The 26310-nt window shown below is 38.5% G+C and overlaps 4 protein-coding genes across 8 annotated transcripts in view; 2 read left to right on the forward strand and 2 right to left on the reverse strand.

Moving 5' to 3' along the window:
• Positions 1–4012, reverse strand: part of LOC118273705 (villin-like protein quail) — a 15088-nt gene extending 11076 nt beyond the window's left edge. For 2 of the 3 annotated variants that reach the window (XM_050697129.1, XM_050697127.1), the window contains exons 1-2: positions 3088–3691; positions 810–902 (exon numbers count right to left, since the gene is read on the reverse strand). In XM_050697129.1, the coding sequence (XP_050553086.1) occupies positions 810–902; positions 3088–3117 (123 nt within the window). In that variant the 5' untranslated portion in view covers positions 3118–3691. Of the gene's footprint in view, positions 1–809; positions 903–3087; positions 3692–3877 lie in introns of those variants that run through there. The other variant, XM_050697137.1, reaches the window with a different exon arrangement.
• A 1363-nt stretch (positions 4013–5375) lies between these two features.
• On the forward strand, positions 5376–6052 carry LOC118273536 (uncharacterized). The gene has a single exon (XM_035590555.2). The coding sequence runs from the start codon at positions 5469–5471 to the stop codon at positions 5958–5960; it is 492 nt and encodes a 163-aa protein (XP_035446448.1). The 5' UTR covers positions 5376–5468; the 3' UTR covers positions 5961–6052.
• A 2-nt stretch (positions 6053–6054) lies between these two features.
• On the reverse strand, positions 6055–8775 carry LOC118273535 (elongation factor Ts, mitochondrial). Of its 3 annotated transcripts, XM_035590552.2 has the most exons (5): positions 8589–8775; positions 8232–8271; positions 7555–7704; positions 7029–7280; positions 6055–6708 (listed from the first exon to the last, which is right to left on the reverse strand). In XM_035590552.2, the coding sequence occupies exons 2-5, from the start codon at positions 8259–8261 to the stop codon at positions 6184–6186; spliced, it is 957 nt and encodes a 318-aa protein (XP_035446445.1). In that variant the 5' UTR covers positions 8262–8271; positions 8589–8775; the 3' UTR covers positions 6055–6183. The 3 variants fall into 3 exon arrangements, with proteins under 3 accessions (XP_035446445.1, XP_035446446.1, XP_035446447.1); XM_035590553.2 differs by lacking the exon at positions 8232–8271 and having other exon boundaries at positions 8589–8774; XM_035590554.2 differs by lacking the exons at positions 8232–8271; positions 8589–8775 and adding an exon at positions 7921–8075.
• Positions 8776–10182: 1407 nt separating this feature from the next.
• Positions 10183–26310, forward strand: part of LOC118273480 (dynein axonemal heavy chain 7) — a 31487-nt gene continuing 15359 nt past the window's right edge. The window contains exons 1-31 of the mRNA XM_035590463.2: positions 10183–10436; positions 11119–11329; positions 11714–11849; positions 12088–12254; positions 12557–12710; positions 12827–12976; positions 13166–13357; positions 13603–13731; positions 13820–14067; positions 14150–14371; positions 14677–14758; positions 14849–14973; positions 15610–15787; positions 15873–15994; positions 16295–16579; positions 16711–16833; positions 16912–17065; positions 17151–17377; positions 17721–17865; positions 18265–18393; positions 18559–18721; positions 18838–18953; positions 19189–19345; positions 19445–19581; positions 23176–23406; positions 23496–23661; positions 23836–23981; positions 24681–24806; positions 24884–25006; positions 25426–25586; positions 25865–26036. Coding sequence (XP_035446356.2) covers positions 10205–10436; positions 11119–11329; positions 11714–11849; positions 12088–12254; positions 12557–12710; positions 12827–12976; positions 13166–13357; positions 13603–13731; positions 13820–14067; positions 14150–14371; positions 14677–14758; positions 14849–14973; positions 15610–15787; positions 15873–15994; positions 16295–16579; positions 16711–16833; positions 16912–17065; positions 17151–17377; positions 17721–17865; positions 18265–18393; positions 18559–18721; positions 18838–18953; positions 19189–19345; positions 19445–19581; positions 23176–23406; positions 23496–23661; positions 23836–23981; positions 24681–24806; positions 24884–25006; positions 25426–25586; positions 25865–26036 — 5109 coding nt within the window. The 5' untranslated portion in view covers positions 10183–10204. The remainder of the gene's footprint in view (positions 10437–11118; positions 11330–11713; positions 11850–12087; positions 12255–12556; positions 12711–12826; positions 12977–13165; positions 13358–13602; positions 13732–13819; positions 14068–14149; positions 14372–14676; positions 14759–14848; positions 14974–15609; positions 15788–15872; positions 15995–16294; positions 16580–16710; positions 16834–16911; positions 17066–17150; positions 17378–17720; positions 17866–18264; positions 18394–18558; positions 18722–18837; positions 18954–19188; positions 19346–19444; positions 19582–23175; positions 23407–23495; positions 23662–23835; positions 23982–24680; positions 24807–24883; positions 25007–25425; positions 25587–25864; positions 26037–26310) is intronic.

Genomic DNA, 26310 nt, shown 5'->3' on the forward strand with positions numbered 1-26310 from the left:
AAAATAATAATTAACGAAAATTAGAATAAAATTAAAATGGCCGACATGGCTAATGGGTTAATACCTAACAGCCTAAGAGGCTGGCGTTGGGTGGTGGATGGATCAAGGGCCTGATGGAGAAGGCAGTGCTCCTCGAATCGGCACGAATTGTGAGGAGGTTTCAGTCTCTGGAGTACTAACCGCCTTCTGAAGTCCTAAGGAGCTTGGACCACGCTCCCGCTACCGTTCGGCTCCTATTTTTAAATATTAATTTATTTTGTATTTTGTAATTAAAATATGTATGTGGAACCGATAATTTAATTATTATTCTCCATATTAATAATGTGCAATGTGCACACGATGTTTATGAAGATGTTACAAAATAATATTCGTGAAACATTTTACGTCAGTCGTAATTAACAATGCGTACATACATACACATGTGTATCTGTAATACTCTGAATGACAGCGATCATACAGCACGAGATGATGACTATAACAAAGTATACTTTTGTCTTCGCCAGTGAAAGCGAAATTTGTTATGTTCGAGCAAAAAGTGTGGCGTGTAGTTATGTATCTGTACCTAACTATCAAATATAATTGAATGTGCGCTACGATCGTCTCGCGTGATAGGTCAATTTAAGTTCATTATTGTTGCTTGGTGGAAAACGTGACAGTCACTTTTACGTGTCGCACTAGGATAGGTCCCATCAAGGTCGATATCTATGTTTGTAATGGTGACGTTCTTTTCGCAAACCTTTACCAAAAGACATATCAATTAAACCTGACTGATTTTGTTAAATATTAAAAAATGTCTAAAAATGTCTCACCGTGATTCTCCAAACAAGGAACGTAGTGTGGTCTCGGGGCACAGTGCGAAATGCAGCTTCAGCAGCGCGTGCGCTACCGCTTTCATCTCCATCCTGCAGAAAAAAAAATAATAAACATTATATTACATTACATTACAAAGGAGGAAAGTAATAAATATATTAGTTATATCTTATACTATTATCTTCTTTAATGAAAATTTAGATCTAGATTGGATTTAGCAGTGCCTACTTATGATTACAACAGGAAATTCAGTAATGATCCACCTACATCGTTTTTTTACAACTGAAACAAAGATCACTAGAACAATTTAGGTCTAGCACAATACTGAGCTCTGGGAACAACACCTCAATTGTATTGTTCAGATTGTTCACTTATTCAGATAGAATTCAGAAACACACAATGTATTCTATTATTCTAGAAGACCATTGTTTTGCAAAATAAAGGCGTGACTAACGACTGAAATTACGGAACCCCTTTATTTTGATAGGCAATAATATAGGGTAGGGCAGATTACCAAGTAGGAGCGTCTCAAGGACATGCTGGATAAGTTGGATAAATGGACGACCGTCAGTGGTTTGTAGGTCATCCGACGACCACAATAGACCCGTGGGTGTGCCGGCTACTGGCCAACGTTTGTACCCCATCTACTTACGAAAGGCATTAGCTTTGTAATTTCCATAATAAAGAGTATTGTAGATTATAGCTTTTTGTCGTAATTATAATTTGTGTTGCAACTGGGCTAGGCGGAAGTCTTTTATATGATTTGTGATTTTGGGTCGTGAATTATTAATTTTCACAACAATTGATTGATATTTTTTAAGCTGTCTGTGCAGTTTATGCGATAACTGGTGCGGAACGTATGTCTCGGGTTTAATTCCTGAACACAGAACTGTTTTATATTTGTATGAGTACCTCCTTTGACATCTAGATTATCTAGTTCAGTTAGTTGTTAGAAGGTCTGGATGTGATCTGTTTGTTTGTTCTATAGTTTCTAAACAAACCGGCATCACGGAGAAACATCGTAGTGTTGGCATTCTTTTGGTAAACAGTCGGAAACGAAATGTCGAGCACAAGCATAGGTACCTAATTACATAATTGGATTTTAAATCAAGATAACGGACTAATAATAATTGATAGAATCAATTTATAAAAAATGAGATATTTTTTGGTGTCCTGCCTGAGGCTACCTGCCTGCCGAGGCTTACACCAAAAGGAAGTCTAGAAGTGCTAACAATTGGTACCAAAGTACCTATTACTGAAAGGTGGTTGACCGAACCCGAGGTTTTGAAAACTAACAGTCATAAATGTGGTTTGAGACTTGGGAGAGTGATATTGTCAGCGTAATAATTTAAGTTAATATTCTTACTTTTATTCTGAAATTTTGGACTAATTATCAGAACTTGTCTTTATGTTTGCCTATAGGTTATCGTATATTGTATTTTTGAACCTACGAATTTAAAACATGGCCTCAAGACTCGCAGTCAGTCAGGCTTGAAGATCATGAACAATAGACTGACTATGTTCTTGATCAGCTATAACCACAGGGTTGTTATTTAGCTAATCGGCGTGGTGGTTGGTTCGATTCCCGCGCCACTGAACATCTTGCTAATGCATAGGCTAGGTACCTAGGGTACTTTACATAGGTACAGATAATATAGGTAACTATTTATCTAAATACTTGACTATGTACCTAATTAGGACTTTCACCGTAGTCAATATAATAACTAAGTACCTATGTAAATTGAGCTTCACTGAGGGTTTTAAGTTACCAACAACATTTATACCTACTGCATGGTTCTGCTCTCTCCACAGGAGAAATAGAGCGTAAAGATACATAAAGTACTTAATTAGAAATGCGTTTGAGTGTGCGATTATATCGATATGAAATACAGATACTTATTATCTGATAAATAATAATTGGCATTGCATATTTGCTTGAAATGGGGGCAACCTAGATAGGTACTTACTTAGAAAAATAATGTAAACAAATAAAAGCCACAAATTCCAAAGCTCTTAGCAGGTAGAAGGAAATGAATAATTAATGTAAAAAAAATTGGTAAATCTTGCCTGGTGTCTTTTTTAAAAATTATCTAACTGAAGCTCAACAAATTAATAGAACGAATGCAACCAGTTATTAAAGCTCATTGTAAGGTAATTGTGCGTTATGATAATTGGATGTACATCAAGCAGTTGATGACCACTTCGCATTCAAAGTTGAACGCACTCGGGACACTTTCAGTTTCTACCACTGTTTGTATACAAATAGCACGTAATTACTTGGTCAGCACCAATCTCCAGGATGTGCATCTTCCCGGGGATGTTCAGCAGCCGACTGGTTCCATAACAACACGATCACAGCGACAGACACCCGCGGCGGCGTCAGTATCGGACGGCGGCGGACTATCGGCAGCACGGTAAACGGTAAGACACGAGCAGACGACCGCGACGCCCATGCACTCCTCACAGACTAACCACTCTCGGCCGACGGACGAGCGAATCACAAAAAGAAAATTGTTTCACGCTTCTTGCACTTACATATTTTAATAAAACTTGGAGAGGAATGAATTAATTCCCGCGAAAGTCTGGGCGGCAACCCGTTCAGATTGATATGTAGCAGTGGCGGCTATCGCGTTTTCATCGCTAGTTATCGGCAGCTCTTAACGACTCAATTAGAACATCGACAAATTGACGTAGCGGAACCAACGTTGTTTGTTTAGCATATTACCGATAGATTGAAGGCTTAAGTCACCGAACCAGATAAAAGCTGCACTTTATCGATCACGGGCAAATATACAAATTATTCAGAAGTATTTTATTACGTTAATAAATATTTGAAATATAAACCGGTCGCCTGTGTTTAGTGGGTGGATACAAACTTTAAAAGTGCTAAATTAAATTCATAGGAAAATGAGGGTAGTTCTTTAATATTAAACTGTACATCATTCATACAGCTAAGATGGTAGCTCCTAACGGCTCGGTAGGTCTGACCACCTATTACTATTAACAGATGCACGATACAATAATTAAATAGGTATACTTAATTAAGTAAAGAATTTGAATGCACCACCTGATATTCTTCCATTAACGGTATAATTATGCAATTTTATCTCACTTTCTCATTTAAAATGACTACGACTATGGAACGGAGTGATCGCTATCAATTATGTTGTTCGTCAAACCATTTCGGAGCGGAGATGTGGACTGGCCGCTTGGCTGTAATGACCATGTGCTGATGATTCGCCAGTGACGCAGTGACGCTGCCATTCTGTCACACTGGTGACACAGGACAGGATCCACGGTCGGACGCGCACTTTGTTCATTTCAACATTAATTCCGCACTCACTTTCATTTGTTATTTGCTCAATAATCCCTTGTTGGTAAACACTGTGATTTAACATGGATATTTATACTTACTTTGTGTTGTGTTCATACCATGGAGGTAGGTATGCCTATGTAAGTAGCAAGGTACCTAAATATGTAGGCCACTAGAGTCTATTGTAAAGGTATACGTAAGTTAGCCTGCTTAATGTATTGGTGTGTCCAGCGGGATAAACATATTGAACAACCTACCAACCAAAATAACAATCTTGGTTGACTTGATTGGTCATTATTTTTAAGCTAGTTACAAGTAACCAGTAGTAAATAAAAAAGCCAATACCTAGTTAAAACCATAATACGTTTTTTTTTTGCGGGGGAAAAATCATCCAATGACTTCTCCCGCCTTGGGCGAGGCGAGAGGAAGTGTCAGACTCTTACTGACTAAAAACCACCCCGTTCCTTCTCCTGCTTTTCGAGCCGGAGCCCCGGTAAACCCACTAGGTAGTCCGCAGCTCCGGATAAAACCATAATACCTACGGCTCCCAGACTATCTGGGTACCTACCTATCCTATTTCAATAGATTAGATCAATTGACTATAGGTATGTATTAGTGAAACTACTTATGTCATCAAGTTCTTATCTCTTTCTTCGAGAAATAATAGGTGTGATGTAAACATAAACAAAACATAATGGTTGCACGGTTAACGGAGTGGCTGGGCCACCGGCTACTGTGCAACGTGTAGCGGGATTGATACCCGTCTGAAACATTTTTAGGACATACCTATATTATATGATCTACAAAATGGTTTTGAATGTGTCACTCAAATAAGATATCTATAATTTTAAAGTATTGGTAAGTAGTAAGTACGTACTTAATACCTAACTATACAATTAACCTACTTATCTGTGCACTAGATAGGTAACTATTTTCATTTAGACACTGAAACGTATCTACTTTTCGGAGTATCGTTAGTACTTAGTTGTCCTAGATTCATATACCGTTATGTCTGTGTAAGACCTACCCGCAGCACAAGCGGTACATGATGCGATCATAAATCGATTCGACGCGGTCGAATGCTCACTGACTGACCTATATTGTTATATTTACTTTATTCTGTACACTGATTCAACACAATCATGTCAATAATTCCTGGGACAGGAATACCTACCTTAACTATCGTATATTAGATCCTTAAAGTTTATGATTGTTATATAAAAACTTTTTCATTCCAATTTTTGTCTTTGGTCATCGTATCGGGCGCCTCCAGCAGAGGTGGGGAACAAACGACGGCAACTGTCATTTGAAATTCGTAAAAAACGCAAATTTAGTTACAGCAATCATGTACACAGATGATAATAATTCTGATAAAGAAAGCGAGTTCGAAGACAGAAGCCCGGAGGACAGTCCAAATATCACAAAGAAATCTTTATCAACCGTTGGTTTTAGAAATAATCCAGAAAACCAAAATGCAAGGCCTCTCGCCCTGCGGGCTACGCAATCCTTCACAGGAGCCGTCGAGGAGCTCAGGTTATGTGGAAATTTTCAAAGAATAAATTTATGTAATCGAATGAACGTTATGTCAGCACCGAAAATAGCGACCGTGTGTCCGTGTGGCTGCCTTCTGCGGCCTGCCACCACGGGCCCCTTCAGGACGAGGGAACAGAACACACTGGCGCTCCACGTCGTATCTCCCGAGGTGCTCAGCTATCATGGCTACTGTTTCGAGCCCAGCCAAATTGCAATGTTTTGGAAAAAGGACTGCAGGATGTTCCTATGGAAGGGCAAAGCCAAGATGAAGAACGTAATACACGCAGATTCGTACAGAAAATGATAATAATATAATTATTCTTGGAACTTTTTCTAGTTATTAAATTTGATCAACCATGCTTTTATATTTTAATACATGAAATTTAAAGAGTTATATGTATTATTTAAGCTTTTATTCCTTAACAATATAAAATAAATATGTACTATGGATTTGGTTATCACATATGTAATAAGGTTTGAAATTATGTAACTACTTGTAACAGTATGCAGTGCACAGCTATAACATTTTACTGTAAGGTTTGGACTGTATCTAATGGCTGCTTCTCCACGCCAGGCATGTTGGCTTCAATGACTTCTCCACACGAGAATCTTATGTAATCAATGACCTCCACTTTATGTTTCGCCAATACTTCCTCGACTGTGTATGAGGGGTCTAGTAAATATTCTTGGAAAATGAGACATGTTTCGTCATCAGTATCTTTGGCAGGTTTGTCTGTCTCTTTGTTACCAATTTTCCTGGGGCCCATACCAACAATGTGTTGGCAAAGCTGTCTCCCGACATCCTCTGTGTCATTGGGTTGTTTGTATGCGAGCAAGGCTCCATACTTTCCTGCGGAATAGTCGGCAGGTGTCGCGGGCGCTGGGTGAGTGTACCCGGTAATTTTGACATCCTTGTTGTTTGCCTTCCAACATTCAGCCCTCCTCAAAACAGCATTTTCGCCCACAGTTCCAATGAACAATGCCAGTTCTTCTGACAACTTCTTCCCACTTTGAGTAGCTAGATTGGCTAATTGTTCACTGTCTAATTCCATCTGGAAATATAAACAAAATATATTTATTTAGCTTTATTGTTGCAAGGCATCTAACTTAATCTTTCTGCTATTAGGTTAATATTATAATATATTCTTGCAAACATGAATGAGCATCGAGAATGAATACTAATTGAATAGCCAACCTTTTCGGTTGAATTTGTTAAGTTGGCCTAGTTTGGTTGGACGGGATTTATATATGTTTTGACAAAGATTTATTCAAACTCAATACTTAGTTTGATTTAAAATATCTATTTCAGTGTGAATGTAAAGAGTAGTCACTCCATTCGATACAACAATAAATCTAGATTAAAGAAATATACCTTAGTAACTGGTCCTTTAGCCTGCATATGGGTGTGGGCAAACTTGAAGCATGCTAAAGTGGCATCCTCAATCATTTTTAGGAACTTTTCATTCTTTGCCACAAAATCTGTTTCACAGTTGAGTTCCACCAAGGCACCATGCTCCTTGTCAAACTTTACAGCAACAAGCCCTTGTAAGGCAGTGCGGCCTGCGAGCTTTGTGGCCTTGGCCCAACCCATTGCTTGAGCCTGATCATTTAACCACGATTCAGCCTGAAATATTAATAGTAGCATTGATTAGTGACTTTCTAAAAAATATCAACACAGATACAGTAGATAGTGCCTTTCAATTGCAATATTTGATCTCTATTTTTACCCGCGGCTCTGTCTGAGTGAATTAATCTGTCTCTTCCCAAATATTTGTATGCAAAATGAAAAGATAATTTGTATAGAAATAGTAGAAAAAGCACAAAAATGTTAAAACTTAATTCTGCAAGTAGTATGCTGGTTACTAGTTAGGAATTTATTGAATGTAGTTTAAACATACCTTATCCGCATCATTGTTATGCATTTCTAGGGCTTTCTTGCAGTTAGCAATTGTGTAGCCTGTTTTCTTCCTCAGTTTAGCTAGCAGTGATGATTCAGCCGCTCTGCACACTGGACCAGCATGGAACCTACGGACCAATTGGAAGATCATCTGAAAACCAAACATATACACATCAGTACTAACCAAGTATCTAATAAATAGAAATATAAATAAATATGTTACATAAAAATAATAAAAGTATGGCATAAAGAAAAAAAGTAAGAGCAAACAATGTCTTAGTTTCATACAGTAACTCTTTAGCACTAAGTTGCTGGCACAAATAAGTTTAAGCAAACTTCAGAACTTAAAAAGACAAAGTCAACTCACACAAACTATAATTTCAAAGCAGATTTTAAGTCCAGTGGATGAACTGTACCCAAAAATAACAAAATTAATTAATTTATACTACAAGTCCACAGATGATACTCAGTGTTCCTTTGTAGTCTGTTCACTGTTGACTATATACTATACATACTGGAGGTACATATAGGTACAGCCAGCTATGACATCATCTGAGCAAGACAGAAACACTGACTTTAGCCAATGAAGGCCAAAGGCTGTTTATAAACTTTCGCATGGTAGCAAACTGTTACTGTGTTTGTATTAGTAATTTAACGAGGCACAATAGCAAGATTTACCTTTGAATATGTTTGTACTGTTAGCTTCATATCCTATAACCTAAAAATTGCAATATTATTGACATAAAAAAGTAAATATTACTGACAGAAACTCCACTGAATTAAAACCTTGTTTTACTCATGATACTGGCCGTTTAACAATAAACTAATCAAACAAATGAAGATAATCTGTTGTCATGGAGAAATCAATACTTGACAATAACAGTGTGTGCAATGCATAATCCTGTCATAGGAATAAAAATGACTTTATTTGTAATTTAGTTAATTTTATTCAATTCTGTTTGATTAAATAAGTACAAAATAGTTGTAATTTGCGTAGAGAGAGTTAACCAAAAAGTTTTAGGCAAAAGTGCTTACCTTTTTAAGACCAAGGTACAACAGGTAACGTACTTGATGATAGAAATTTAATTAGTTTATTCTAGTTTGAAGTTTTACAGTCCTTATTCATTAATTTCCATTGAATTTCTGTTCTATTTATACAATTTCCGAAATTTAGACAAATTCCGAAAAGTGAGGTTACAGGCTGTCAAACGTTTAGTTGTTGCTTGCTACAGCCGGTTTCAATTCTTTTCACTTTTCATAAGTACATTCGGCATAAAAAATGTGCCTAATTTAAGAAGATTAAACTATATAATTAATTAAAATAAATTATTTGTAAAGATCATATACAAATTAATATTATTAAACATATTATGATTAACATTACTTTTAATACGTTATTTAGTATTATGAGCAACAACTAACCGTGGCGACAGTGCGCCCAGTAATATTTATTTGTTTGCATCTGAGAAAATATTTTATATATTATCTAAATAAAATAGTGATATTTATATTAAATTCATACAGTCCTATTTATTTAATCTTATGAATTACTAGCTTCTGCTAGCGGATATACCCGCGTTGCCGTGGGATAAAAAATAGACTGTGTGTTATTCCAGACCATAACCTACTCCTATTCCAAATTTTATCCCGATCCCTTTTCAGCTGTTTTGATGTGAAAGAGAAACATACACACATACATATCATCTTCACAAACTTTCGCATGTATTTATAATATTAAATCTTTATTGCATCATTGTTCTAATAACTTGACAATTTATAGTGATGTTGAAAACCATCTTCCTACCTTATGTTTCTGATATCAAATAGGTACCTAATCAAAAGTATTCTGAACCGGATCCGCTGCGTCTTTGGACATAGGCATACAAACAATACCTACCTACCTAATTTGTCAGTTTTCACTGTGACTGGGCTCCCAAGTGTTCCAAGTTCGATTCCTGCACGGAATAATTCTTTCTATGATTTACAGATTAGGTATTGTTTCGGGTTTGGGTTTGATGTGTAGTTATGTGAATTTGTAGATACCTATGTTTGTAAACCAACGACATAGGAAAATCCTTTTGCGGGCCCATAAATGAGTTAATCATTCAAAGCGAACACTTTGCTTTCTGTGTGACTAATGACAGATGAAAATTAGATTAATGCATAGGGCATAGGTTGCTAAATTGGATCCGAAAGGTAACCAAAATAGGTAACTGATTTACTTAGATCCGAGTTTTCACGAATTCGGTTCGGACGTAATGCAGGACCGCTCTAGTGGACAGAGCTGAGCGGCACTTAGGATTGTGTGTAATTGGTACTTTTTTATAAGCATTTTTTCAGTACAGAAGTTAAATAAATAAATAAATAGTTTATTTCCAAAAACTTAGTCACAATGTACTAAAATATAGCATCTTCCTTAAAATAAACACATATTACAGGGGTAATTTGCCTGAACTAGGTAGTCCTGTGTTTCAGTTATAGGTCTTAGTATACATTATACATTAGGTACACAGTATACATTAGGTATTAGTCCTACCTAATGTATACTGTATGGCTTCCTGATTTAAAACCTCTTTGAGAAATGGCACTTCGTCGGTAGATTAAGTACTTACTGTGTTAACTTACACTTAAATAATTTTATAGAGTCAAAAATGCAGAAAAATAACAACAAACCGACACGAAAAAAAGGCCAGCCTTCGCCGACGCCTTCCACTTCCGACGTAAAATTACCTAAAATACCGAAGCTTTCAATGCCCGAAGATTTTAAAATTCGGACGCGGCCTTTATTTTCATTGCCAGAAGAAGTTTTGAAATTACCTGCGCCAGCTACCAAAGCCGCAAAACTACAGGCTGCAAAACTTGTACCGAAGAAGAAGTCCAGTGGTAACTAACTCTCGTCTTAACTCTCTTATTTATTTTACTTTTGAAGTTACCTTATCTTGTGAGAACAGATGCACACCGCAGCAGCGTCGTTGGTTTTATTCAAATTGTAACTAATAGGTAATGTCTCTTTAATAAAATATCTATCAATGTGAGATTATGAGATTGATAATCGTGACATTAATTCTGTGAATTACATTTTTACTTTAGTTCATCCTTATACGTATCTATAATATATAAGTAGATAAGAATGGGATGAAGAACCTATGGGCTAATAACACATCCAATTTACAATGCAGCGTCAATATTAGGCAGATAGGTAGGCTTAGATAGACATGCTTGCTTAGCGTTGGGACATATTGATTCGGATTTGCAAATGTGTTTGCTGTGTATGTAATATGCATACCTACCTACACGAGGAACAATATTTGCTCGGGGTAAAGCCGCGTTGTTAAGTGTTTAATGTTTATATTAAATGATTATTCAGTCGAGCAAAATGCAAATTGACTCTGACATTGAGCGAATTTCTAATTTTACACCACCAGGTTATAGATTTCTTTCTTTCTCGTTATCATTAACAGAGGTAGGACATGCTAGCCTCTGTGTGTACCTTATTTTTATTAGTTAGTGAGAATTACTTAAGCAGGACAAATACAATTTTAAAACATATTAATTATTTTTTCAGCAATGCAGAGCTTCACGCAAATGAGAAAGGCTCGTGAAGAATTTAGATTAAAGTTGGTCAACCTGATATGTCAGATTGGTGGTGAAGAGGAGAATCAGGATATGTCGATGCCCACGGGCGAAGAACAGAATATGCTTAGATATTATTATTACCTGCGATACGGTATTGATACCATACATGTGGCACCGTTGGATAATAAAATAATATTGAGGTACGGAGCCACGACTTATAAATTATTATTTTTTTAACGTTACTTAGTTTTTTTAAATTAATTAGTTAGGTATTACAAGCTTTCTGTGTCTCTGGACTCTATCTATTCCCGGATGAAAACGCATAAAAATCATTCTGTAACTCTGGAGTTTTTCGCGAACAGCGACGCGAATTTGGCTTTACAAAATAGATGCTAAACGGTATTTACAGAATAAAGGCCAGAACAGTAAACATATTTTATTTATAGTCACTTTGTGATGCAAACATAGGGAAATGCATACAGAATGTATTATGTGGTATTAGATACTTATGTGCAATAGTTCTGAAGATTAAAAATCTACCACTTCACATATGATGTACATACATAAATGCTAATATTTTTCAGGGTACATAATCTAATATCTCCTAAATTGAAGAAATGGAAAGAAACGCTTTTTACGTGCACAGACGAGATGCGCGAAGATTTCATGATGAGTATGAAAAAAGCGATCGTGGATTTCGTACTGAAAGACCCTAATACGGTACGATACTTACCTAAACTTCATTTATCTTCATTTATCAGAATTTTGTGTTTGGAAAGACGATGAAAAGCCCGAAGGCGTTCTTGCAGGCATCCTACTTTCAATCGTTTTATATTTATCCATGTTATTAAGTTTTAAGTAGAAACATAACCATAGGATTGTCTATTTTGGAAAGGATTCTCTTAGTCAGGCGTAGGTACCTATTATCTATACATGTATTCAACTTGAAACTTTACAGGAAGAGTCGTTGGAAGAAGAAGACACGCCGTTGCAGAAAGAGCTGGCAATGAAAGATGACGCTTGGAGAAATCGCTACGTTTTAGCACACAAGCATTTGACTAAAAATCTACACAGTGTTAACCCTTGTATTGCACAGGTGCTGCAAATCTGGTGGAAACAATTCAAGTAAGATTATTCCAAAAGTATGGTTATTGAAGTTTAGTTTTAATAAAACAATACGCATTTGTTGGATGAAATTGATGGAGTTACAGAAATAATAATGACAAATCATTGTGTCCTAGAAACAAAAAACAAAAAAAAGGGAAGACATATTGAGACATTTGAACAATTCGCATTGGGTCGACTTGATCGATTACGGACACTTTTCCTTTTCGGATACTTTCGTCCCGAAGGACGAAATGTTAAATGACTGATCACATCTGTGATGTGTGAAATAGTATGAATAATATTTGGATCGTTTATTTCAGTGATCTAAGACTGATCAGTATGAAAGATATAATGACAACTAATGAAGCATATGAGCTGCAAGACTTCTGTTTTGTATGTAAGAGGCACATAGAAGCGGCTGGTAATGTGCTGACACACCAGTGGATCCCGATTATTCAGGCTGTTTTTCTCCAGGTGAGACGAAGGCCTTATGACGAATTTGCATGGCACATAAAATAATCTATTAAACTTAAAATAGTAAAATATTTATATCAGATCACTGTGGTCATATAATTTTTTTCAACTTTTAGGGCAGCAAAAAGAGGTTAATCCCAGAACCGAAGCAGGCAGTTAAAATGAAGCATTTTTATAACTGTTTGGCCTGCATTATGACTTATAATCTTCAAACGTTGTGTTTGAAATCTATGAAGGAGTTTACTGACTATGTTCTGGACGTTGGTGTGAGTATTTTCTTTTAGGAGAAATATCTTAACAATAAAATCAATCAGACATCAGAATCCTGATCTGTTAGGTACTAAATGAAATCAACCATATCTACTAGTAACACTAATGTGTGGATATAGCTTTTAAAATTAAACAGTACACAAGCAATATTAATATATTTCATTTCACCCCTCGTTTAATTACAGGGCAATAACCAAGGCTTCATTATAAATCTAGGATTTCAAAACGAGGCCATTGAGTTTGATCCTACTTTTCGACAGTTTAAAGATCAGTTGTGTCTTTTGTACGACTTTCTGATAGATGCATGTCGACAGTCTCCTCGCTTGGAGACAATACTCTATCAGGACTACACGGAAGCTACAAGAGCTACACTAAAGGTATACAGAAACACATTTTCTAAATGAATCACATCTTCTGAGCTAATTTTCGTTCCTCTAGTGAGTGTGGATTGTTATTCTTGAGGAAGGTTTGTTTCCATGAAGGGACAACATTTTCATCATTTAAATGAGCTTTTCATACTCCTCTGTTCACGTTCTTATTACTATCGTAAAAATAAATGATTAGGTACAAAATACGTAGGTACATTTTATAGATTGATAAATGGTTGTGTGTTTTCTTCCAGCCAATAATAGACCATGAATTAGTAGATCAATATAAGCAACTGATTGCTGATTTGATTGCGGAACAAAGAATCGGTCCAGAACTGAGGGTCCAAGATTTTGATGATTATATTTGTTTACTGAACGGCCAGGTGATAATCATTCTATTTTTTATTTTAAATATCAAAGGCAAAAAGTCTGTACTTACCTATAATTCTCTTTCATTTATTAATTTGGCAGTCTCAAAAGAAAGTGGAAGACTTTATAAACTCGCGCCCAGAAAAGTCATTTGAAGAGTACTGTGCGGAGTCTGTGAAATATGTAGAATTAGCGAAAGAGATACCTTCCAAACTTGAGGGGATCATCGTCATCGGCATGTTTCAAATGCAGCGCGGGGAGCTCATTAACTCGTTGCGATCAGCTGCCACTAGGCTGGCCAATACTTTGCTGAGGAGAATGACTGAAGATTACCAGCTGACGATCAAAGCGTAAGTATTTATTAGCTTTTTAAATAGATGAATATGAAGAATCACAAGTTGATGTTATTATGAAATTATATTATATTTTCAGAATCTATGATGAATACGCATTAATAGCGAATACTCTGTTGACCCCGCCGGCGGACACTGCCGCTCTGATGGATCTGATGGCGTATGTCAAGAAAGTGGAGGACGTCCTCCTCGCTGAGATGGAGGACAAACTACGTAACGTTATGAGATACATTGTCTTCTTAGGAGACTACACCACCTTCACACCGCTGGAGCTGAAGTCTAACAACCAGACCTATCACTGGTAAGGACATTTTGATCATCGGATCTATCTATTCTGATCTTTCCTTTTAGTTTTTGACCATCTTGGACCATCATTATATTATTGTTGTTATAGGTACCATTGTTTAGAAAATGTTTGTTTGACGATTTGTATATTTTTCTTACCTGTTTTACTATTGAAAGAGTATCATGATCGTGTACCTAATAGTAAAGAAGATCAGTACCTATAAAGATAGAAATTGCTTTCTTTAAAAACTTGTTGTTTTAGAAATAATTCCACTAACAAAACCAAGATGTAATATGCAAATATACATGTCTTTATTTCAGGTATGCTCGTATGCCTGGTATCATAGATGAGGCTAAAGGCATTTGTGATCAGAAGAAATCGGAATACCAAGAACTATTGAAGGTAAATACAAAAATTACTAAACTTTCTGTGAAATAAGTGTCAAAGAAAATTGTAATGTAGATATTTATTTGTCAAATAATTTTCACATAGGTTCGCATTGCCAAGTTTATTGATGACCTGGAAATTTATGAACTCCAAGTGAATGAGGTGCAGTACTGGGGAGATATCAATGAATTACCAAAATATGTGTCGCGGGCGCGTCATTTGGATGAAAAGTGAGTAAAATAAACCTACGAACCCTTTAAAGCTTACAAAAAATTATCTGCTTCTGGTTTACGGTGAAAATTAGAAAGCTATTGTTTAAAAAATACATCATTTACGCAATGACTGCACGGTTGGCGCGGTGGCTGGGCGCGCGGTGGCTGTCGTGCAACGTGTCGCGGGTTCGATTCCCGCACGAAACAAGTCTTTGTGTGATCCACAGATTGTTGTTTCGGGTCTGGGCGTGATGTGTATGTGAACTTGTATGTTTGTAAACGCACCCTCGACACAGGAGAAAATCCTAATGTGGGGCAACGTTTCTTTAGAATACTAAAGCATTGAGCAATGAATCTAATTAATTGTGTTGGAAAAAATTGGCGCAAACAACAAATACAACAATGTACTAATATGAGTTTTGACGGACTCCTATAATCCTGAAAGTTTGTCTCCCATATCGTTTTTTATTTTTACTAAGTAAGTTACCTAAGCAGATAATGAGTGAAAACGCAAACTTTTGTAAAATAACACTGATAAAGATGCTGTATAATTGCGAGTCTTATTGATGATTTTTTTTATGATACTAAGAAAGTTATAGATCAACCTGGACTGTTTTTATACTTGGGTGCATATTAATAATTTTTCGTGTGTAGGTTATCAAACGCCCTTACAAAGATTGACCAGTTCAATGAAGAAGAGGCATCGTTTGGGTGGGACTTATCTCAGTATCCCAAGCGGAAACAGGTCTTTGATAAATTAGTACCGTTCAAGAAACTTTTCGATGCTGGATACGATTTTCTTGAGAAGCACAATACCTGGATGTCTTCCAAAGTATGTACTCGAAAAGTAATACAAAGGGTTTAAAGATGTATTACAACGTCTGCAAAAGTATCAGTATATGTTTGATATATTATAGGTTGGCAGTTTTGATCCTGAGGATATAGAAGGAGACGTCAGTTATTATTACAAAATTGTCTATAAGCTGGAGAAGGGATTTGTGGAAGTTCCAGAGACTCATCGCCTTGCTTCTTCTGTTAGGTGAATTCTTTTTGTATACTTATATTTAATTATCAAAATGTTCATCTTATATAGTGTCATTACTTTTTTATTCCGGAAGGGATTGGTGAAAATGCACATTTTAAACCCCACTTTTTACCAGTTTAATTATAAAAATTCCAAACAATATGGTGGTGCTTGTGCTTGCCGTAATGCCATTATACCTAATAAGACGATTATAATAATCATAGTTAACTGCAATATCTAAACAAATCAATGAACATATCTTGGTCATTAATTATATTGTTATTATTAATGACGTTTAAAATTGTTTTATTTCAGGGAAAAAATGGATGACTTTAGAAACAACATGCCAATTATACAGACATTGGGTAACCCTGGTATGAAACCGAGACATTGGGAAAAGATCTCAGAAATCGTTGGATTCCCGATTATTGTGGATGACGAACTAACTCTGGAGAAAGTGATTGATTTCAACCTGGGCGACTACATAGAGAAGTTCGAAGGCATATCGGAAGCAGCTACAAAAGAGAATAATCTCGAAAGAGCCCTAGATAAGATGATGAAAGAATGGGCCGACCTTAGATTCGAAATTCTGTCTTACAAGTGCGTAATACAATATTTTTGTCATTTAACCTATCGTTAAATTAAATAATTGAAAAGTTTAATAATATAATTATGTGCTAAGTATTTCTCCTGAAGGTTAGCATTAATTCTAAGTGATTTGTAATGTACAGGGATACCGGAACGTACATTCTATCAAGTGTTGATGAAATCCAATTGCTATTAGATGACCACATTGTGAAGACTCAGACTATGAAGAACTCTCCATATATCAAACCATTTGAAGATGTTATTCAGTAAGTTTATCTCATTAAAATATGAGTATTTGTTGTTTACAAGTATAATAAAAAATCCTTTTTTGTGAAATTCTACAGTGATTGGGAGGGCAAACTTGTTTTATTACAAGAGATTCTCGATGAGTGGTTAAAGGTGCAAGCTACTTGGATGTACTTAGAACCAATCTTTTCTTCGCCTGATATCCAGCAACAGATCCCTGAAGAAGGACGACGGTTCAGTGCTGTTGATAAGGTATTTATTCCCCGAGTTTTAAGTACGGCAACTCATTAATGGATTAAGTTTAAAAGCTCAACTAACAATAATAAAAAAATGACAGATGTGGCGTGAGATTATGAAGGCAGCTGCTACAGAGCCGAGGGTACTTGATGTCATCATGATAGAGAAAATGTTGGATCGTCTGAAGAAGTCCAATAACTTGTTGGAGATGGTCCAGCGTGGATTGAACGCCTACCTGGAGAAGAAGCGTTTGTACTTCCCTCGTTTCTTCTTCCTGTCCAACGACGAATTGCTCGAAATTCTGTCGGAAACGAAGGATCCCACACGGTGCGTATACGAAATATCATTCACGATAATAAACTGTATCAAAGCTGGGCAGAAAATTGAGAATATAGTATATTTATTTCGTAAAAATATTATCTTTGAAAAATGTAAGAGACGACTTTTGGTATCACCAGTATTAGATGAAGTTTTGTTCGACCGAGTGGTTTAGTTACTATGTGGTTTAATGATATGGTAGTACCGAACTACTCCTCAGCGAAAACTGCCTTTTGTTATATCTAGTTTCCTGAAATTCCTACGGGAACGACAAATCACGCTTTTTATGTGTATGAAAGCTAGAGTTCATGCTCGTACAATAATTTATGTATGTGCTTGTAAACTTCAACAGTGTGCAGCCTCACCTCAAGAAATGTTTCGAAGGTATGGCCAGGCTCACCTTTACAGATGACATGGTGGTGACGCAAATGAGGTCTTCCGAGGGAGAGATTGTGACGCTTACGATGTCAATAAATACAGTCGCTGCGAGAGGACAGGTTAGAAAATATTATTCTAATTTCTATTTTTTTTTAAACGTTGCCCCACATTAGGATTTTCTCTTGTGCGTGTCGTGGGTGCGTTTACAAACATACAAGTTCACATACACATGACACTTAGACCCGAAACAACAATTTGTGGATCACACAAAGAGTTGCTCCGTGCGGGAATCGAACCCGCTACCCGTTGCGCGGCAGCCAGTTGCCTAGCCACCGCACCGACCGTGCAGTCAAATTATATTAATAGTTTGACAATTTAACGAAAAATATCTTTGTTTAATAACTTATGGCTAATGATTTATGAATAAGTATCTATATGTTGCTCATAATTTATGATCAACATAAATGGGTGACGATTAGTTTAGAATATTTGATAATAAAATTATAACTTTCTTGTAGGTTGAGAAATGGCTTCTAGAACTGGAAAAGTCAATGAAAGCATCAGTTCATAATGTTGTGGCTCTGTCATACGATGATTATTTGCAACGGCAACGAGACCAGTGGGTGCTAATTTGGCCTGGACAAACAGTAAGTGTTACTTATACTGTAGTAAGCAGTTTGCTAAGCTTTTAATTAATTATTTAACAACATAAATATGTTAAGTATGTGCTTTCTATATCAATAAATATGAGTTATCCATCCCATGGTATCGTCTGTGCCATTATTTTAAGCAAAAACATAATTTTGGTCTAGGTTCAATGTATCGCAATGACTTTCTGGACGTTAGAAGTAACAGAAGCTATACATGTCAACATAGCAGCTATGAAGGTTTACTGGGAGAAGTGTAACTTTCAAATATCCAAAATTGTTGACTTGGTCCGCGGCGAACTCAATTTACAGAACAGGATCACCCTAGGTAATTTATTCAATCGTATTAATTTTTATTTGCTTTTCATAAAACAATACATTTGTAGCTGATTGCTATGTTATTTAAAAAAATATTGCTAGTTGAAAACCATGTTTCCATTTCAGGAGCGTTGGTCGTGTTAGACGTCCACGCAAGAGACGTGTTGATGCTGCTCATCGACCTTAACGTGCAGCAGGACAATGATTTCAACTGGCTCTCGCAGATACGATATTACTGGGAGGTACGATAAACCTGAACATCCCGATATTCTTTATAATTTTATTTATTTGCCTAAAATATTCGTCATATGGGTTCAGCATAACTCCAACTACATAATTAAATCTTATTATAGCTTTATTGAAATAAATAGTGGAAATGCATTAATATATTCATGTCCCTTTTGGAGTTCACTGTAGTGGTATATAAAAAGGGTTGCCCTGCCACAAGCTATGAAATGTTTTTTTGGTATCTTGCAGGAACAAGAGGATAAAACAATGCAGGAGTTGACCCGCATGATAAACTCGACGCTGATGTATGGATACGAGTACCTTGGCAACACTGGCAGACTGGTCGTCACTCCGCTTACTGACCGATGTTTTAGGACTTTGTTTGGTGCTTTGCATCTTAACTTAGGTATGCGATAATTGCATCGACTTGTTTATTGATAAGAATGGTTATAACTAAACTACTGATTAGATTAATGTACTCTTATATTCTTAAAAATGTTCACAGGCGGGGCTCCCGAAGGACCTGCCGGTACCGGGAAAACAGAAACTGTCAAAGATTTGGCTAAAGCTGTGGCAAAACAGTGTGTTGTATTCAACTGTTCTGATGGCCTTGACTATATCGCTCTCGGAAAGTTCTTCAAAGTACGTAATGCTATAATGAGGTTACCTATTTTAGTATAATTATTGTAATCACTAACTTTTTGTTTAAGAAATTATATTTTAAGATAACAGCTAGGCATTTTGCTGCCTCGGTGGCCTAGTGGTTGCAAGTGCGACTGCCGGGCAAGGGGTCTCGGGTTCGATTCCCGGGTCGGGCGAAGTATTGCTGGGCTTTTTTCGGTTTTTCGAAAATTTCTCAGTAGTAGCACGGAGTCTGGAAATGTGCCCGGTATATGGCAATAGGTGGACCCGGGTACGTCCTAAAACTGCGACCAGCCACCGAGGAATGGGCAGCAGCATTCTCAAAATGTATCGGTGACCTAACTGCGATCCCCAAGCCGCCTGCCAAGCGTGGGGATTATGGCAACCCCCCCCCCTTTCACTATGAGCGACAACAAAATTACACGGCCCCCAGTCCCCGGCAGCTCCGCTATTCCTGATCTAGGTAGCGGATCAGGTAACGGCGGAGCAGGGGGTGCTAAGAATCCCCGGCAGAGAAAGCGCTACCACCCCCGACGAACTTTGGCCCTGGCAACGCACAACATCCGCACACTGCGGACTGATGAGAAGATTGTCGAGCTGGAGGAAGAATTGAGCAAAATGCGGTGGGACATCTTGGGACTATCTGAAATCCGAAGAGAGGGTCAGGATACGATAATCCTAGATTCCGGCAACTTGCTCTTCTTCCGGGAAGGAGACCGTAAATCCCAGGGTGGTGTCGGATTTCTCGTCCGCAAGTCTCTCGTCAACAACGTGTGTGAGGTCGACAGTGTGTCGAACAGGGTAGCGTACCTTATACTCAGAATATCTAACCGGTATTCGCTGAAGGTCATACAGGTATATGCGCCGACCTCGACACATTGTGACGACGAAGTAGAGGCTCTGTATGAGGAAATTTCAAAAGCCATACACTCCTCCGAAACACACTTCACCGTTGTGATGGGGGATTTCAATGCAAAGGTGGGCACACGGAATAGCGATGAGTTGAGAATAGGGCCATTTGGATATGGGCAGCGAAACCATCGGGGCCAGCGGCTGGTCGACTTTATGGAGAGGAGAGACTCTATTTGATGAACTCCTTCTTCCAGAAGCGACCGGCCAAGAAGTGGACATGGATAAGCCCTGATGGTTCTACCAAAAATGAGATCGACTTCATCATGGCGACCGAAAGACGTATATTCAGTGATGTCTCTGTGATAGCGAAGGTGAAAACCGGTTGCGATCACCGTATTGTCAGGGGCACACTGAACATCAATATAAAACTAGAGCGGTCACGCCTGGTGAAGTCCACGCTCCGCCCTGGACGTGCCCAGATCCAAAACCCCGAGCAGTTCCAACTCCAACTGCAAAATCGCTTCCAGTGTCTAGCTGATTGTGGAAACGTGGACGAGATAAATAATGGGTTGGTGGAAACTGTCCGAGCAGTGGGGTCAGACTTCTTCAAGACCCCCGCCGAAACAGGCCCCAAAAGCTCTCCGACGGAACCTTAAAACTTCTTAAGGATCGTAGCGAGATGAGGCTGCAGTCTTCAGACGATATGTCTGAATACGGCAAGCTCAATAGACGAATCTCGAAATACATGCGACGTGACCTGCGGGCCTATAACGCCGCAAGAGTCAGAGACTTAATTGAGCGAAACAAGGTCTCAAAAGTCTTCGCAAAGAATTCGTCTGTTGGGCAAAGCCAAATGACGAGGCTGAAGACCGAGGATGGCAGCGTCATCTCGTCGAAGTCCGAGATCCTCGGAGAGCTCGAGAGGTTTTACGGACAGTTATACACCTCAACACGGCAACCCATCGTCGGTACAGCTCGGGACCCAAGAGCTAAACTGACGCGGCACTACACTGAGGATATCCCAGACATCAGCCTGTACGAGATTAGGATGGCTCTCAAACAGCTTAAAAACAACAAGGCGCCGGGCGATGACGGAATCACGTCGGAACTTCTGCGAGCGGGTGGAAAACCGATACTTTTAGTCCTCCAGAAGCTATTCAATTCCGTCATACTCGAGGGAACCACGCCGGCAGCATGGCAACGGAGTGTGGTGGTTCTGTTCTTTAAAAAAGGCGACAACTGTCTGCTAAAGAACTACAGACCTATCTCACTTCTGAGCCATGTGTATAAGCTGTTTTCGAGGGTCATCACGAACCGTCTCGAACGCAGGCTTGATGACTTCCAGCCTCCCGAACAAGCCGGATTCCGAAAAGGTTTCAGTACCATAGACCACATTCATACGCTGCGGCAGGTTATACAGAAGACCGAGGAGTATAACTTGCCACTATGCTTGGCGTTTGTGGACTATGAGAAAGCCTTCGATTCAATCGAAACCTGGGCGGTGCTGCAGTCTCTCCAGCGGTGCCACATCGACTATAGATACATCGAGGTTTTGAAGTGTTTGTATAACAACGCCACCATGCGCATCCGACTCCAGGAAGAGACTACGAGGCCAATCCAGCTGCGGAAGGGCGTGAGACAGGGAGACGTTATATCTCCGAAACTGTTCACGAACGCACTGGAGGACGTTTTTAAGCTCTTGGACTGGAGCGGACGCGGCATCAACATTAATGGCGAATACATCACTCATCTCCGTTTCGCCGATGACATAGTCGTAATGGCAGAGTCGCTGGAAGAGCTGAACACCATGCTCAGCGACCTCAATACCGTTTCCCAACAGGTGGGCCTTAAAATGAACATGGACAAGACGAAAATCATGTCAAATGTCCATGTTGCACCTATACCGGTTGTCGTTGGGAGCGATATACTCGAAGTTGTAGACCACTACACATACCTGGGTCAGATCATCCAGCTAGGTAGGTCCAACTTCGAGAAAGAGGTCGCTCGAAGAATCCAACTCGGATGGGCAGCATTTGGGAAGTTGCATGAAGTCTTCTCGTCAAAAATCCCGCAGTGTCTGAAGACCAGGATGTACAACCAGTGTGTGTTGCCAGTGATGACGTACGGTACCGAGACATGGTCCCTAACTGCTGGCCTTTTAGAAAGGCTCAGAGTCGCCCAGCGCGCGATGGAGAGAGCTATGCTCGGAGTATCTTTGCGCGACAAAATCCGAAATATGGAAATTCGCCAAAGAACAAGAGTTACAGACATAGCTCTCAAAATATGCAGGCTGAAGTGGCAATGGGCAGGCCACGTCGCTCGGAGGACTGATGGCCGCTGGGCCAGGAAGGTGACTGAGTGGCGACCGCGGACCGGAAGACGCAGCGTGGGCAGACCTCCCACTAGGTGGACCGACGACATCGTCAGAGTGGCGGGGAGCCAGTGGATGCAGGTGGCGGCTTGTCGTTCTACGTGGAGGACCAAGGGGAGGCCTTTGTTCAGCAGTGGACGTCTCTCGGCTGATGATGATGATGATGATATGGCAATAGGCTCACCACCTATTACATGGGACTTACAACATAAATTGTGAAAAGTGGGTGTACAGAGTGGCATTACGTGTCATAATGTGCACCTCTGCCTACCCCTTCGAGGATTAAAGGCGTGACGATATGTATGTATGTATGTAGCTAGGCATTTATCTAAGGATGCCACATATTATTTATTTGTTTCCCGTTGTTTTAGGGTTTAGCGTCTTGCGGCGCGTGGTCGTGTTTCGACGAGTTCAATCGTATCGATCTGGAAGTGCTCTCGGTAGTGGCTCAGCAGATCCTCTCCATTCAGCGTGGTATCAACTCTGGAGCCTCAGAACTATTGTTTGAAGGAACATTGTTGCAGCTGGACAAGTCCTGTGCGACATTCATCACTATGAATCCTGGTTACGCTGGGCGGTCTGAACTTCCTGATAATCTAAAAGTATAAACATTAACTTAGTACCTCTATCTATAAGTGCATTTCTTTCTTATAAACTTTGTTTATGAACTTGTATTGTTTCTTCGATGCAGGCATTATTCCGTTCCGTGGCCATGATGGTGCCAGATTACGTTCTGATCTCTGAGATCGAGTTGTACGCGTTCGGTTATCTCAACGCTAAGCCGCTCGCTGTTAAGATCGTGGCCACTTACAAGTTGTGCTCGGAACAACTCTCTTCACAGTTTCATTACGATTATGGTAATAAACATATTTTTTGTATATTTCATGTTATAATATGCAACATAACTTCTTTCTTAATCATTCAAAATAAATTCTGTCTAGTCTAACCATAAAGGGTATGGCAGGATGAAAAAATGATACTTTATTAGAAGTTTCAAATGTTTAGTAATATTCAGTAACTATTTATATCAGGTATGCGCGCCGTGAAGTCAGTGTTGCGTGCTGCTGGTGCACTAAAACTGCGCTACCCTGATGAAATTGAAGACTTGATCCTATTGCGCTCTATCAAAGATGTCAACCTGCCAAAATTCTTGGAACACGACGTACCATTGTTCATGGTAATTTTGAAACTTCTTACTAGCATTTACAAATACACAAAAGTACTTTAACTAATTAGCTTTGTAGAATGAGTATGCTTTTATATTTTTATTTATTTAATGATCTAAGACAGATTTGTGTTCTTCATGCGCTGTAAAACAACGCAAGAGAGACAACAAAGTGAAAACAAAACCTGTACCTGTAGATAGGTACTCCATACAAAATGAATCGCATTGATTCGTTAAATATGTTGGCCATCAAAAGCGTCTGTCAGACGCACACACGTGCGAGTTTGATGCTATTGTAGCGTGTATGTAATCCGGAGCCCGCTTTTACGAAAATTGACGCCCGCGGCGAGTGTTGTTTTTGCAGCGTGCCTGCAAATGAATGTTCAATTTTGTATTTTCCAAAAATCAATGTCTAGACCCCTCGGCTTTTGACGCTCGGGGCGGTGTCCAGCCTAACCAACCTCACCCCAACTAGGGTTGCGGGTGTTTTTGCTCACTATACCAGTATACATTTAGCACTAGGTATTCGTAGTACATACATTGTTTGATACACACATGGTTTTAGCAGATTGATCACTCGCATGATGGTTTGTCAATATACATAGGTGCTTTGAAACCGACGGGCAATGTTTCATTTACTCTTTTGAGATTCGTTTTTTATAGAGATAGATTAATGATTAGAGATAATACTTTCAATATTATGTTTTGTAGGGTATCATCAGCGACTTATTCCCTGGCATGCCGCTTCCACTGGCCGGTTTGCCTCATTTAGTCTCATGTCTCAAGGAGGTCTGTGTGACACTCAACTTACAATGTAACGACTTCTTCATTGAAAAGGTAACTAAATTAATAGTTTGAAAACTTAAGTAAAGTAGCGATTTTACGAATAGCCTGAATTTTTATTTATTTTATAGGTACTACAATTATACGAGATGATTCTGGTGCGACATGGACTGATGTTGGTCGGATTTCCATTCGCCGGGAAGACTAAATCCTATCATGCACTTGGCCATGCTCTGAAATGCGTTTCAGAAAAAGTAGGTGAATTTTGTAAAACTTTACGATGTCCTTTGTGCACCTAGTCTTATATATTGTTTTGGCATTGGAACATATTATGATACATGAGTACGTAATTATGTATATGGGTACAACAAGAATGTGTTATTTTTCAGGTTTATTTCTATTTGTCAAATTATCATTACCATATTTTATTCCAGATTATTTAAGCGAGTTTTTAAACTATATAAACGACCCATAGTGATCGTGAATAGTATAATATGATTGGGCATTCTGGACCACTTTTCGCTCGGCGAAGCGTGGCAGGAGCAATGGCAAACTTGTTTCGCCGAGCGAAAAGTGGTCCAGAATGCCCAATCATATACTACTGGATATCTTGTCAGGCTATTAATCGAGTTTTTTAAACTCTTCAGTTCACTAGTAATTGTTGAAATTGTAGGGTTTAATGGATGAACAGGCAGTGGAGTGGACGGTAATAAACCCAAAGTCGATCACAATGGGCCAGCTATACGGGCAGTTCGACCCTGTATCACACGAGTGGTCTGATGGCATCCTCGCTGTCAGTTACCGAGCCTTTGCCGTCTCTACTAATCCCAATAGGTATGGCGTTTTGTTTACATGAACTTAAAATATAAGGCCCAATGTCCATCTTAGAATATTTTTTCACCATAGATGTGCTATGTAGCGAGGATGTTATAGCTAAGCTGTGAAACAGATGTGCCGTCGCAAAGTAGCAGCACGAGGAAGATGGGCAGCTCGAGTATGCAATGAATCGATAGTAGGGAAATCATCCATAGCACATATTCATAGCACGCACCTTTCCTAATAAAAAAACTTATTTTAGTTGAATCCGTTTTAACAAACAATTCAACTTATAGAAAATGGTTGGTATTTGATGGTCCCGTGGATGCGATATGGATAGAGAATCTGAACACAGTGCTTGATGACAATAAGAAACTATGTCTGATGAGTGGGGAGATCATACAACTTGCACCCACTACCAATCTCATCTTTGAACCAATGGATTTGGAAGCGGCCTCGCCAGCTACGGTAAGCCTCACATATCTCACATTATTGTGAATGAAATTGACGTGTAATTATAATTATAAGAAAGTTTATTAATCAATAAAAGAAATAATCTGTTTATAGGTATTAATTTGGATTTGATACTCATATGAATAATTATGTATTATGTATGACAAAACAATCAATACTTTTGTTTTACAGTTTTCATTTTTTTTATAAAACAAAAATGACATGAACGGATTCTTTTCATCCTCTTGCATTTGAGAATAAAATACTGAGACATTGCCATAAAGTACTA

The sequence above is a fragment of the Spodoptera frugiperda genome, chromosome 1 (assembly GCF_023101765.2).
Source record: "Spodoptera frugiperda isolate SF20-4 chromosome 1, AGI-APGP_CSIRO_Sfru_2.0, whole genome shotgun sequence".
Lineage (NCBI taxonomy): Eukaryota > Metazoa > Arthropoda > Insecta > Lepidoptera > Noctuidae > Spodoptera > Spodoptera frugiperda.

Excerpts from the sequence above, each read along its gene's own strand:
- LOC118273536 (XM_035590555.2), top strand. The coding sequence starts at position 5,469 with ATGTACACAGATGATAATAATTCTGATAAAGAAAGCGAGTTCGAAGAC.
- LOC118273535 (XM_035590552.2), bottom strand. The coding sequence starts at position 8,261 with ATGAAGCTAACAGTACAAACATATTCAAAG. Across the intron at positions 7,705-8,231 it reads CAGTACAAACATATTCAAAG|ATGATCTTCCAATTGGTCCG; the intron begins GTAAATCTTGCT and ends TTTGGTTTTCAG. Across the intron at positions 6,709-7,028 it reads CTAAAGGACCAGTTACTAAG|ATGGAATTAGACAGTGAACA; the intron begins GTATATTTCTTT and ends TTATATTTCCAG.